The 14,506-nt window shown below is 43.4% G+C and overlaps 1 protein-coding gene across 1 annotated transcript in view; it reads left to right on the top strand.

Annotated features, from left to right (window-relative positions):
* Nucleotides 1-396: 396 nt before the first annotated feature.
* LOC129323545 (aldehyde dehydrogenase family 3 member B1-like) overlaps nt 397-14,506 on the top strand; it is a 35,011-nt gene continuing 20,901 nt past the window's right edge. The window contains exons 1-6 of the mRNA XM_054970079.1: nt 397-502; nt 1,840-2,191; nt 6,741-6,903; nt 7,018-7,128; nt 8,078-8,198; nt 8,365-8,450. Coding sequence (XP_054826054.1) covers nt 397-502; nt 1,840-2,191; nt 6,741-6,903; nt 7,018-7,128; nt 8,078-8,198; nt 8,365-8,450 — 939 coding nt within the window. The remainder of the gene's footprint in view (nt 503-1,839; nt 2,192-6,740; nt 6,904-7,017; nt 7,129-8,077; nt 8,199-8,364; nt 8,451-14,506) is intronic.

Raw genomic sequence — 14,506 nt, 5'->3', positions numbered from 1 at the left:
TGAAAAACATTTGGGATTCTCAATATAAATGTAAGTTTTATTCTTTTAGCATAAAGACAGGGTCAAAGGAGGAGCAAAAATTCATCAGTAGTAATGGTAGGTACCCATCAGGGCTCCTCTTTAAGAAGGATTAGTAATTCCCAGGAAAAACAAGCCTTCGATACAGTACAAGTAATCACTCAGTTTTCTCCCAGAATTTGCCATAAAAATGGGGAAAATGAAAATACTAATTTACTAATAAACATTAAGAATAATTTTAGTGATGTGGTCTGCTCATTTTAAAATAATAATAATAAAAAAAGCCCTCCACAGGATCTTTTTACATGAAAGGTATGTTTGGCCGACCTCGTTGCCAATGCATAAGGGAAAGAGGGGTGTGAAAGAGCTTTTGTGACCATGGAACTGGGCAGCAAGTCACTCTGGAGAATAGAATGGGGCTATGACCCTCCACCTCCCAAGTCTATTGTCCCACTGGCCTTCCAGTCAACAAAAAACTGTCAAGGTAAAAAAGTTTTAAAAATTATTTTAAAATATTTATATGCCACTTTATTTCTTTCCAACTACAAGTTTCAGCAAACATGTAATAAAATAATGATAAAAATAATAAATAAAAATAATTTAAAAGAACAAAATTAAAGAAAATCTGGCAGTGGTGAAAATTGCCATCAAGTCATAGCTGACTTATGGTACCCTTCCAATCTTCCGTCATCCCCTTCCTTATTCAAGGCTAATCAGAGCTTTGATAGTCGCTCCCATCCAGCCTTCCCAGGTCATTAATCATCACTGATAACTTTAGTTTCGCCCAGGAAAGCATAATCAAAGCTTTCCCACTTCCCAGAGACAGCCATTAAGTTATTGTTTTTGGGCAGAAGATGTAATGCTGCCCCAAGGTATGTTCTACAGTGTGTGTGTGTGTGTTCTGGGATTCTACACATTCCCTCAGATGCATGTCTGAGCCTCTCTGTCTCTTCTTGTCATTAAGCACAGGACGCTCAAGCTGTTCCCCTTCTGGACTGGTAACTATAACCCCAAACCTCTATCCAACCTCTGCTCGTCTTTTCCTAGGCAACTCCTCACATATGTGGTGTATGTTCTTGTATGATTGCTTTTGATACCCCTCTAATAAAAATCATTTTTGTTACACACTCACATGGTCACTTTGAGAGTCCTCTGAGGGAAGGGACCTAGAGATCCTGCTAGTTACCTTCTCACTAGCTCATTTCCTTGCACACTAATTCCCCCAACTTGCAAGGAGCCCCCCCCCGCCAATTTGGGTAACAAGCTAACTCCATTTTGCCACTGTATTTTGTACCAACTGAAGCTTACAAATTATCTTCATAGGTGGCCCCACATACAGCACTTTATAGTAGTCTAGTCTACAGGTTATGGTGGCATGGAGTTTCCATTTCTCTTTAACCTAAACTTACAGATTTCCAGACAATTCTCTGTCTCTTGTGCCAACTGGTTGGGCTGCAAATGCTGGATGGACAGCAAATGAATCAAGCAAATATACTTAATCACATTTTAAAAAATCTTGTCAACACAGAAAAAGAAGGAAACCCTCCTAAATAACTCATGGGCATTCTATTAAGTTTATATATGGTTAAAAGGCTGCTAGGCAAAGTTTTATAATTTTTTGCCAGTACCCATGTAAAACATACAAGTATATTTGATATTTTGTATGAGAAAAATGCACATACATGTAAAAGGCACTGCTTTTCTTTATATATCACATTTGAAAGATGTATGAAAAACAGCAGACACTGCTTGCAGGTATTTGAAGGGGGGAATGACAATTTTTACATATGTGGCTTTTGCATCTGATGGGTTTTTTTCTAGCTGGCGAGACTGTGGAAAGTGGAACCTCAGGGGAGTTGGATTTCAGACAGCAGCAGAAGGAAGATCCAAATGCAAGTGAAAACAAGCAGGAGAATGTCAGTGGAAGACAATCGAGTGTCAGGGAAAAAGCCAAGCTCTGGGAACTTCCTTCCCAACGTGACACCGGTTCTTCCGGCACAAGTTCTGCAGGACAACAGAATCCAAGGCAACACCACAAGCTTGAGGAAGCTTCTCACCAAAGAGGAGACAGGCAGAACATTAGTTCTGTGGGACAACAGCATGGAAGACACCGAGACAGACATCAGGAACTTCCTCAGGCATCTGAACACCAGCCGGACTCTGCTTCAGATGGGTAAGGAACAGGTAGTCAGACTGAAAAAGTTGGGCAGGACACTAAATACATGATTCTGTTCAGTTCAGGGAATGTGCAGTGTACACATTGCTGATATTGGGAAAAGGCTTGAGTGAAGTGTGTGTGTGTTATGTGCCATCCAACCTATGGTGATCCTATGAATGAAAGGTCTCCAAAACATCCATCCTATCAGATCTTGCAAACTGGAGGATATGTCTTCTTTTATTGAGTCCAGCCATCTCATTTTGGGTCTTCCACTTTTCCTACTGCCTTCCACTTTTCCTAGCATTATTGACTTTTCCAGAGAGTCTTGTCTTCTCAGAATGTGACCAAAGTATGATAGTCTCAGTTTTGTCATTTTAGCTTTTAGGGAGAATTCAGGCTTGATTTAATCTAGAACCCTCTTATTGGTCTTTTTGGCCATCCATGGTATCCACAAAACTCCAGCACCACATTTCAAATGATTCAGTTTTCTTCCTATCAGCTTTCTTCACTGTCCAACTTTCATATCCATACATAGCAATGGGGAATACCATACTGTGGGAACCATCCTGATCTTGGTTCCCACAAAGAAGTTCTTATCCTTAAGGACCTTTTCTACTTCTCTCATAGCTGCTCTTCCAAGTCTCAATTTTCTCTTTGTTTGTAGCCTCCCAAAAGGGAGGCTGCAAACAAAGAGAAAATTGAGTCAATGAATAGAAAATCTTTAGCAATTTTTATTTCCTCATTGTCAAGTTTAAAATTGAGCAATTCTTCAGTAGTCATTATTTTGTCTTCTTGATGTTCAGCTGTAATCTTGCTTTAGATTACAGCTGAACATTTTAACCTTCATCAGTAGTCGTTTCAAGTTTTCACTATTTGCTGTCAGTAACATGGTGTCATCTGCATATCTCAAATAGTTAATGTTCCCTCCACCCATTTTCGCTCCACCTTCTTCTAAATCTAATCCAGCTTTCCTTATGATATGCTCTGTATGGAGGTTGAACAGATAGGGAGATAATATGCATCCTTGTCTGATACTGTTGCCAATTGGAAACCATTATGTTTCCCCATATGCGTCCTAACAGTAGCCTCTTGTCAGAGTACAGGTTGTGCATTAAATCTGTCAGATGTAGCACATTCATTTCTTTAACACTATCCATAGCTTTTCATGATCCATACAGTCACCTTTTCCTTTTGGTTTTTGTCTGTCTTTAGCAATTTTAAGAGTTTTCTCAGTCATTCATTCTCCTTTCTTTAGGCTACAGGAACAGTCTTTGCACATTCTTCCGTGATAGCTATGGTATCTGCCCATAGTTCTTCTGGTTCACAGTCAATTAAATTTGAAACCAGGGCAGGTCAAAGGTGCTGACTTTCCCCTTCCTTTATTATTGACCCACAACTGTTAGAATGAAGCCAACCACAGTCAGGAAAAATAGGCAGACTGGAAAAACTGGTTTCTGCATAAGCAGGAAGAAATAATCTGAAGAAAAATAAAATTCTGAAAAACATCATTAGCCTCCTGAATTGGATTCCAGCTGGGAGATCTTTACATCTAGAATTCTGTTTAAAAAACAAATAAGGAAACCAGCATAGTTGATCCCCCTCTCCAGAATATGTGAACTGAGTTCAGATGAGATTCTGATGCCTGCTTCACTAGAGCTGCTAATCAACATGAGACCCTACTAAACTCCTTCTTCCAGCTAGCTCAGCTGCATGCAGGAGGAGCTGTGACTCACTGGTTAGGTATTTGCATGCAGAAGGTCCCTCCCAATTCAACCCCTGGCACCTTCATTTAAAAGGGTCAAGTAGAAGGTGATGTGAAAGACTTCAACGTGAGACCCCGGAGAGCTGCTGCCTGTCTGAGTAGGCAGTGAGGAACTGGCTAGACCAACATACTGATTCAATATAAGGCAGCTTCTTGTGTATTCATGTAAGGATATATCCAAGAGGATAGCAGGTGAACAAGACTAGTTGTTAAATCCCCCAAATTCCCATATATCCCCTGCTCCAAAAAGGTTAGTTACTCCCTACCTACTTACCTTGGAGAAACAGCTATCTGATCAGCTGCAGTAAAACTGAATCAGGGTGGTACTCCTGAAAATCATGCAGCAGGCTTTGACAACCACGAGGCATACATATCTGTGGCCTGGCTTAGAAACAGAACAGACTGAGATGCAGGGCTCATTTCTAGGGGGAATGCGCAGGAACGCAGTTTTGGCAGGTCCCCAAAGAGGTCACATGTCAGGTGGCCCTGCCCACCTGACTCTCGGCCATTTGGGGCCTGTTTCAGCCTGGATTGGAGCCGAAATGGCCTGGATCAGGCTTCTGACAGGTGGTGGATCACTCTCCCACTCAGCAGCGGCTTGTTCTTGACCATTTTGGGCCCCTTTTCGGCCATTTTCAGCCCCCTTTTGCCATTTTGAGCCCAATTTCGGCCCTGGAAGGCCAGGACTGGGTCCAAAACAGCCAGGATAGGTGATGTCAGAGGTGTGTGTCATATGCAAATCAGTTATGCTAATGACACACTTCTGGTGATGTCAAGGGGCATGGCATATGCTAATGAGTTATGCTAATGAGTTCCTCCAGCTATTTTTCTATGAAATGACCCCTGCTGAGATGGCAGTGACAGAATGTCAGGTGGTAGAGTGGAATACACCATTTCAGCTTCTGTTAATGGCTTGTTTTTAATGTCTTTTTAATGTGAAGAAACATTCAGGGTTGGAATCCACCTTCTGCAGTCTGACATGGTACAGTTCGTTCTACCTCCTCAGATCTCTGCTGCCTCATTGTTTTCATTGTGTGAACCACACCTAGGAAGCTAAATCTTAGCCCGATTTTCAGGCACATCCAGTTCAGATGAGGTAGGCCCTCAGTTGACTCCCCCTGGCTCCACTCACCTGGTCAGCGGGAGGGAAAAGCAGGGAGTATGGAGAAGCATGTGCATGTGCTCCCCATTGCGCTGGCGCCATAAGAATTGCACTGAAGCAATGCTCAGAGAAAACTGCATCCAAAGAGGTGGTTTCCACATCACTTAGCTTCAGGGCACACTGCAATTCCTCCATTACACAGGAAAATGGCATCATGTTCTGGCCTGGCAGGGGAGTACAGTTGTGTGCATGTGCTACACTTGTGCATGTGAAGTGAGTATCCCTTGCCCCACAGACCCCTGCAACTTCTGCTTTGGCCCCTGGCAACCCTAGGAATAGGGGTGAGGAATTCCTGAGGAGGTGGCATGTGTCTAAAAACGTATGCTTTGAAACTGAAGGGTTGACTGGTTATGCTGAGCATACAAGATTCATTACCTTGTTCAGTACTTGTTACTCATTGAAATTATGTTGTTTCTTCAGCATAAAAAAGTGGCCATGGAGGATTGCTGGTTCAAATTTACAGGAGTCTAAACTTTTTGTTGAGGAGTTTCTACAATAATGTACTCTTCTTTACTGTAAGAAGTGAAGGACTTTTACACTGTCCCTTGTCTCACTTTACAGAGGGGCCATAATAGAGAGATAGAGAGACAGAGAAGTCGGGATATGAACTTCCCACCTTCTTACTTGTACTATCCCTTTAACCTGTACTATTCTCAGACACTTCCTTCCTTCCGCCTTCTCCCTCACTAGCATGCACACCTTCTCTCTATCTTGCAACCATGGATGATACAGTCTTTGCTTCCTGCATCCACCAACATCCTAGCTTAAATAGATTAGTCTAGACTCTATCTCTTCTCTTTCCTATCCTTACTGGAGTTCCTAAAATAAAAGGACTCTTATTTTCTTTGCTAAAGTAAACAGATTCTGTGTAAGTTTATTGTCTCATCAGCATGCATTCATACACTTAGCTGCACTAAATTTCTCTGCTAACATTCTGAATTTTTTTTTTTTGCCCAGCTGTCTTTTTCACTCTCTCAGGCATGCCTCCGCCAGGCCTACCCACAAAGAATGCTGTGTCACCCTTCTATAGTGCTCTTAATTTCCTCCCAATGACAAATAGGGTGGCATCTGTTTTCATATATTATGTTGACAGAAACAAAATAATTAAGGAGAAAAAATAATTTTCTTTCAAATATCTTAATGGATTATTTAGCACTGATTGCCAGTACTTCCTTAACATCCTTTAGTTCCCTCTTACCTACCTTTGTTTACATTTGGGATTCTACTTGTATTTTTCATACTGTTCATGTGCCTGAAAGCATAAAGCAGCGTGCCTGATCGCCTGGAAGTTTCTTTGTATGTCTTTAATTCCCACAAAAGTTTGTGATTACTGACTCCCTTACTTGAGAGTCTGCCTCAGTTGTCCACTCTTCACTGCAGTTGGAGTAGCTTGCATACTCGGTTATCTCAGGGTGTTCTAATCACATAACATGTTGTTAACTTTGATTTTTTTACTTCCCACTAAGTTCGATAGCTCCATTTATGCACATGTTGCTGCTGTATTTTTTTTTTCTGATGCTGCTTATAAAGGAAAATGAAAGGGACCATTGTGAGTTGTTATGCAGTTGAGATTGTGGGCATCTTGACAAAGCATTCTCCAGGATCCATTGAAATTATTTGATAACCTGCCTCTTCTCCAGCTTGAACCCTTACGCTGCCCTGGTGGACTGCCTCAGAGCTACCTGGCTAGCAGGGAAGACACGCCCTATGGAATATCGGAGGACCCAGCTGGAGGCACTGGGCCGCTTTCTGGAGGAGAATAGGTGCGAAATCCTGCAAGCTGTGAATGCAGACATGCGCACGGTGAGTGTAGTTCTGGCTTGTCTTCAGTTGTTCTGGAACCAGAACCAGTTGTTCTGCTATGTGATATGTAAACCCAGTATAGCTAAAATTAAAATCCTTTTGTTCTCTCAACAGCCTGCTTTTGAAGCACAAATGCCTGAAATTTCTCTTGCTAGGAGTGAACTGAACAATGCACTTAACAACCTGAGGTGCTGGATGAAGGATGAGTGTGTGGGCAAGAACCTGGTAAGAGGGTCAAGCGGAGAGGGAAGGAACTGTAAATTTGTATGAGCAAAGAGAGTGCTTGCATGCTTGTATAAGAGGCTAACTAGGCTGAAATGGATCCCAATCTATCCCTTTTCAAAAGTATTGCAAAGAGTCCGTGATACTGGGGGGGGGGGGACATAATAGCTAAAAAATCTTGTTTCGTGCTTTAACAGCATTCACAAGTGCAAATACTTCGAGGTCAGTAATGCTTTTAGAGAAGAGGAGAGTTTCCTAGGATTGCTACCTGAGTGTTATGCATGAAAACACCCTTAACCTTTTCAAGTGCATATCACTTTAGGAAGATTGTGTCCTACCTTTTCAAATCCTATTAAGAGGAAGCACTTTCCGCTGATGTACCAATTGGTACCATTGGTACTTAAACAAGAGAGCCAGTTTGGTGTAGTGGTTAAGAGCATGGGACTCTAATCTGGAGAGCCGGTTTTGATTCCCCACTCCTCCACTTGAAGCCAGCTGGGTGACCTTGGGCTAGTCACAGTTCTTTAAGAGCTCTCTCAGCCCCACCCACCTCACAGGGTGTTTTGTTGTGGGGATAATAATGACATACTTTGTAAACCGCTCTGAGTGGGCATTAAGTTGTCCTGAAGGGCAGTATATAAATCGAATGTTGTTGTTGTTGATGATGATGTTATTTATTTCAGCAAACAATATAAAAAATATAAAGCTCAGCAAGTGGAATAATCATGCTGTAAAACATCTTTTTATCTTTTGGACCTTGCAGAACCTTTTGTAAAACAGAAAAAAGAGGTGATACAGATCCATCATTTTAACTAGCAAAGCCAGAAATTATAATGGGAAAAGCAGGGTGGACACTGAAGCCAAACAAGATCTTTCATGTTGACAACTTCCTGTATTCTTTTTCATGGCCTCACTTGCTTCATGAACTATTCTTGTCTTCACCTCCTCATAGGCCACCAAGCTTGACAGTGCCTTCATCCGCAAGGACCCCTATGGTGTCGTGCTCATCATTGCACCCTATAATTACCCCTTCCATGTCAGCCTGATCTCTCTGGTGGGGGCCATTGCAGCTGGTAAGTGAGATGCTCTCTGAAGGCTGTCCATTTTTTCACACAAATATCTCCACAACTGTGACTCACAGATACTTTGTTCAGCTGGTGTCTTTAGAGGGACTCCTGCTGGGCTGGATCGAAATGTTTGATGGTTTACACTATAGTCATGTGGTCTTTTCTCCACCAGGGAATTGTGTGATTGTGAAACCTTCAAACCTATGCAGATGCAGTGAAAAGCTCATGGCTGAAGTGCTGCCTACCTACCTTGACCCAGTGAGTTTCTTAGACCCAATTCTTCTTTATTTCCTCATGAAAAATAAGTTTCATTCACAAACACAACCTGGCACCCCCATTCACATATCTGAGGTGATAGTACAGAAAATATTAAGCACTGATCCCACCTCTCAACAGGGTGCTATTGCAGAAGTCTCACAGTGTGCAAAGTACACATATCTGACCACAGAAAATTGCAATGGGTGTACAGACAATAGCATCACTGCAAATTCATTATTCGCTTCAACTGCTGTTTTGCATTGTTATGGGGAATACGGCATATATGTAGAAGCAAGGGTTGGTGGGTATTCCAAATTTATGTGGATGAGAAAGGAATGTTTTTATGTATATTTCACCAGAATATATGTACTTGTATGGGGGAAGAATAGTTCCCTATAGGATGATGCACTTTCCTTTTCCTTTTTTTTCATTATTGTATTCTATTTCTTCTTAAAATCCTAAGGTGATTTAAGGGGCAACAACACAGACACCATTTTTAAAAATGAAAAGCTGATTTGGAAGAAGGAATCTAAAATGGAAATGCAGTAGAGAATGGGAGGGAGTACTTAAACCTTTTCATATTTGCTCTAAATTGTCTACTAGCAGCTGTTCCCTCAGTAGGATTCCAAAGAGGCAAAAGCCACCTGGGGAGGGATTTGAAGCAAAACAAGAATTGGGTGTGAAAAGGGTGAAATGCTCCCGCTTTCACTCAGTGTTTCTGCTGTAGATTCTGCGTTTATAGAATCATAGTATCATAGGGTTGGAAGGGACCTCTAGGGTCATCTAGTCAAACCCCCTGCATAGTGCAGGAAATTCACAACTACCTCCCCTCACACACACACACACACACACACACACAGTGACCCCTGCTCCATGCTCAGAAGATGGCAAAACACCTCCAGGATCCCTAGCCAAACTGGCCTGCGGAAAATTGCTTCCTGACCCCAAAGTGGCAATCAGCATTACCCTGGGCGTGTAAGAAGGGACATGACAACTAAGCACTGATATAACCCTTCCTGTCCTCCCTCTCATGATCTGCCTAGGTTCACAGAATTAGCATTGCTGTCAGATGGCCATCTAGCCTCTGCTTAAAAACCTCCAAAGAAGGAGAGCCCACCACCTCCCAAGGAAGCCTGTTCCACTGAGGGACTACTCTGTCAAGAAGTTTTTCCTGATGTTTAGCTGAAAACTTTTTTGATTTAATTTCAACCCATTGGTGCTGGTCCAACCTTCTGGGGCAACGGAAAACAACTCAGCGCCGTCCTCTATATGACAGCCCTTCAAGTACTCAAAGATGATTATCATATCATCTCTTAGTCGTGTCTTCTCCAGGCTAAACATAGCGAGCTCCTTCAACCTTTCATCATAGGACTTGGTCTCCAGACTAGACATGGGCACTAATGGGGGAAAAACCCAAACACCCAGTTCATTGTTCGTTGCCATCCATGAACAATGAACATGGACGAACATGAACTGTTCCTGAACATGTTCGTTGTTCATTGTTCGTGGGGGCCAGAACCCCCCCAACCCCCCACTAAGCTCCCCCTCCCCTCAAACCCACTTACCTGGCCCTTTAAAGATCCCTTTAAACTATCAGCTGGCAGGCAGAAGGGGGGGATTCCCCCCTGCCAGCTGACAGTTTAAAGGGCTCGGTCCTGGCAAAACAGCAGTGTCTGCTGGCTAGTTTGAGGGGTTACCAACTGACCTTCCCAATGTCCAATACCCACCAAATTTGCACTGGACATAGTCCTCACTGTCCTCTGAAGACCCCCCATGTTTCAGAGAGATTGTGCCCCGGGAAAGGCATGATCTATGGGGCCCCCTTTGCTGTCATTTTCTCTTCACAGTGGCAAAAACGGGACTGCCCGTTGGAAGGCAGCTACTTTGAGGGGTTACAAACTGACCTTCCCAATGTCCAATACCCACCAAATTTGCAGGGGGCATAGTCCTCACTGTTCTCTGAAGGCCCCCCAAGTTTCAGACAGATTGCACCCCGGGAAAGGCATGATCCACACGTCTCCCCCTTGGTTGTCATTTTCTCTTCACAGTGGCAAAAACAGCAGTGTCTGCTGGCAGCTAGTTTGAGGGGTTACAAACTGACCTTCCCAATGTCCAATACCCACCAAATTTGCAGGGGACATAGTCATCACTGTCCTCCGAAGACACCCCCCCCCAAGTTTCAGAGAGATTGCACCACCCAAGTTTCAGAGAGATTGCACCCTGGGAAAGGCATGATCCATGCCCCCCCTTTGCTGTCATTTTCTCTTCACAGTGGCAAAAACAGCAGTGTCTGCTGGCAGCTACTTTGAGGGGTTACAAACTGACCTTCCCAATGTCCAATACCCACCAAATTTGCAGGGGACATAGTCCTCACTGTCCTCCGAAGACCGCCCAAGTTTCAGAGAGATTGCACCCTGGGAAAGGCATGATCCATGGTCCCCCCCTTTGCTGTCATTTTCTCTTCACAGTGGCAAAAACAGCAGTGTCTGCTGGCAGCTACTTTGAGGGGTTACAAACTGACCTTCCCAATGTCCAATACCCACCAAATTTGCAGGGGACATAGTCCTCACTGTCCTCCGAAGACCGCCCAAGTTTCAGAGAGATTGCACCCTGGGAAAGGCATGATCCATGGCCCCCCCCTTTGCTGTCATTTTCTCTTCACAGTGGGAAAAATGGGACTCTCTGCTGGAAGTACTTTGAAGGGTTAAAGCCAGAAGGAAAGCCAGAAGGAGTTCAGACAGTTCAGTCCCTGCCTGTTGCCAGGGGAATTGATTGAAAGGTGCCAGACTGTCTGGCTTGACCATCGACTGACGAAGGCAACAAACAAGGCTTGCAACGACCACTTGTTCGTTTAGAATGGGGCCTCACGAATGGCTTGTTCGCAAAGAGACGAACAGGCTGTTCGTGGGTTTTTCCGTTCATAATGCTGTTTGTGCCCATGTCTACTCCAGACCTCTCACCATCTTTGTTGCCCTTCTCTGGACATGTTCCAGCTTGTCTATATACTTCTTAAATTGTGGTGCCCAAAACTGAACACAATACTCTAGATGAGATCTAACCAAAGCAGAGTAAAGCGATATCATCGCTTTGTGTGATCTGGACACTATGCTTCTGTTGATACAGCCCAAAATTGCATTTGCCTTTACCACATCACACTGCTGACTCATGTCCTTTTTACACATACCATGACAAGTCTCCCCTATCTTATAATTATGCATTTGATTTTTCTTACCTAAATGCAGAACTTTACATTTATCTCTGTTGAAATTCATTTTAATTTTTTAGCCCTGTTTTCCAGCCTATCAGGATCATCCTGTATCCTGACTCTGTTTTCTACTTTATTTGCTACCTCCCAATTTAGTATCAGCAGCACATTTTATAAGTATTCCGTCTATTCCTTCATCCAAATCATGTATAAAAATGTTGAACAGAACACGTCCCATGACCAATCCCTGAGCCACTCCACTTCTCCAACAGGATGAGGGACCATTAACAAGCAGTCTTTGGGTGCAATCTGTCAACCAGTTACAGATCCATCTAACAGCAATAGGATCCAAACCACATTTTACCAACTTATCAACAAGAACATTATGTGGAACTTTATCAAAAGAACTTACTGATATCAAGATAAACTACGTGTACACCATTCCCCTGACCCAGAAAGGAAGTAACTTCCTAAAAAAAAAAAGAGATAAGGTATTCTGACATGACTTGTTCTTGAGAAGCCCATGCTGGCTCTTAGTAATCACAGCCATCCCTTCTAAATGCTCAAGGACTGACTTCTGATTTGTTGGATGATTTGTTCCAAAACTTTTCCAGGTATAGACATCAAGCTGAGGGGTTGGTGGTTACCTGGATCCTCCTGAGGATCTAATTTCTAAGCCTCTGGTCCTTTATTTTTGAGAATTCTTGGAGAACAGGAGAGATGCTAGAAGACTGGAGGTGGGCAAAGCCCTCCCCCCGAAGGGGGGGACTATATTTGCTTACCTCCAGTCTTCTAGCATCTCTCTTGTTCTCCAGGAATTCTCAAAATAATGGATAGAGGCTTAGAAATTAGATCTGCAAGTTCTTTTAGTACTCTTGGATGCAATTTATCTGGGCCTAGGGTTACCAGGTCCCTTTACTCCCCCCGGAGGAGATTGGGATTGGGACTCTCTGGTGGGAGATTGGGAAGTGATGTCATTGTGCAGGTCAAAGGGCGGCCTTGGAGCACTCCCACACCCACCAAGGGGCTGGATCAGGCTGCTGTAGGACCTGATTCAGCCTGAAACAGGCCTGCTGCAGGGCGTGATTTGACCCGAATCAGGTCTCTGTGCACACGGGAGCATGCCACACCGCCAGCCAAGTAAGTGGGTGGAGGGAGGGGGGAACAGGAGATTCTCCTGCCCCAGGCAGAGGAATGACACCTCTATCTGGGCCTGAGGACTTAGTTCTATTTAAAGAAACTATATGTTTATGTACTACCCCTATGCCGTTCCCAGGCTCTAACTCCCTGTTATTCTGTTATTGCTATGTTAAACACCATTTCCCTTGCAGAAGAAGAATGATGAAAAGTAGGAATTGAACAGTTTTGCCCTCTCTTCATCGTCTGTTACAATTTCACTTCCCTGTCCCTGCAATGGGCCTAACATATCCTTGCTCTTTTTCTTACTTTGAACATAAGCAAAGAACCCTTTTTTGTTATTTTTAGCATCCCTTGCTAGCCTAACACTGAGCTTTAGTTTTTCTAACATTCTCCCTACAAGCACTGGCTATTTGTTTATATTCATCCTTAACGCCCTCCTTCTATTTCCTAAATGAGTATTTTCTGAACTCTTTAGAAAGCTGTTTATGGAGCCATCTTGGCTTCTTTAGGCTTCTCCTATCTTTCATTCTCATAGGAATCATTTGTGATTGTGCCTTCAATATTCACCTTTAAGAAACTCCCACCTTCTCCTTAATCAAAAAGAGTCCAGTAGCACCTTTAAGACTAACCGATTTTATTGTAGCATAAGCTTTCGAGAATCACAGTTCTCTTCGTCAGATGCATGGAGGGCAAAAAGGAACTGGTCAGATATAGAGGAGGAGAGGGGAGGGCGGAGTAGATACAAACAGCTCCTTCTAATATGGAGATGCAAACAGCTCCTTCTGATATGGAGATCAGTTTGCTTCTGTTAAGGAAGTCAGTTACCTCTGATAATGAGATAACCATTCATAGTCCCTATTCAATCCCAGCTTGACTGAGTCAAATTTACATATGAATTCCAATTCAGCAGCTTCCCGTTGGATTTTGTTTTTGAAAGGTTTCTGTTGGACTACAGTGACCTTTAAGTCTTTGATGGAATGTCCTGGTAGATTGAAGTGTTCTTCCACTGGTTTCTGGACGTTGCCATTTCTAATGTCAGATTTGTGTCCATTTATTCTTTTGCGTAGAGGTTGGCTGGTTTGTCCAATGTACAGAGCAGATGGACATTGTTGGAACATGAGGCATATATCACATTGGAGGATGAGCAGCTGTAAGAGCCAGAGACAGTGTAGTTGACGCCATTGGGTCCTGTAATTGTATTTCCTGGGTAGATATAAGGGCAGAGCTGGCATCTGGGTCTGTTGCAGAGCCTGGTACCTGTGCTGGTGACTCTGCTAGCCGATTCATGATTGTAAGTGAGAAGTTGTTTAAGGTTGGGGGGCTGTCTGTAGGCAAGGAGAGGTCTTCCACCCAGGGCTTCTGAGAGAGAGGTATCATTTTCCAGGATGGGTTGTAGCTCACTGATGATACGTTGGATGGGTTTGAGCTGGGAACTATAGGTGACAACCAGTGGTGTTCTGTTGTTAGTTCTTTTAGGTTTGTCCTGGAGCAGGCTGTTTCTAGGTACTAGTCTGGCCCTGTTGATTTGTTTCCTCACTTCATTTGGTGGGTACTGTAGCCCCAAAAATGCTTGTTGTAAATCTCTTAAGTGGGAATCCTGATCAAGAGCATTGGAGCAGATACAGTTGTAATGTAAGGCTTGGCTGTAGACAATTGACCGAGTGGTATGTTTAGGGTGGTAGCTGGAGGCATGTAGATATGAGTATCGGTC

This window comes from Eublepharis macularius, chromosome 2, assembly GCF_028583425.1.
Source record: "Eublepharis macularius isolate TG4126 chromosome 2, MPM_Emac_v1.0, whole genome shotgun sequence".
Taxonomy (NCBI): Eukaryota; Metazoa; Chordata; class Lepidosauria; order Squamata; family Eublepharidae; genus Eublepharis; species Eublepharis macularius.
Note: the sequence above shows the minus strand (reverse complement) of the source record. Positions and strands in the feature narration are given on the sequence as shown.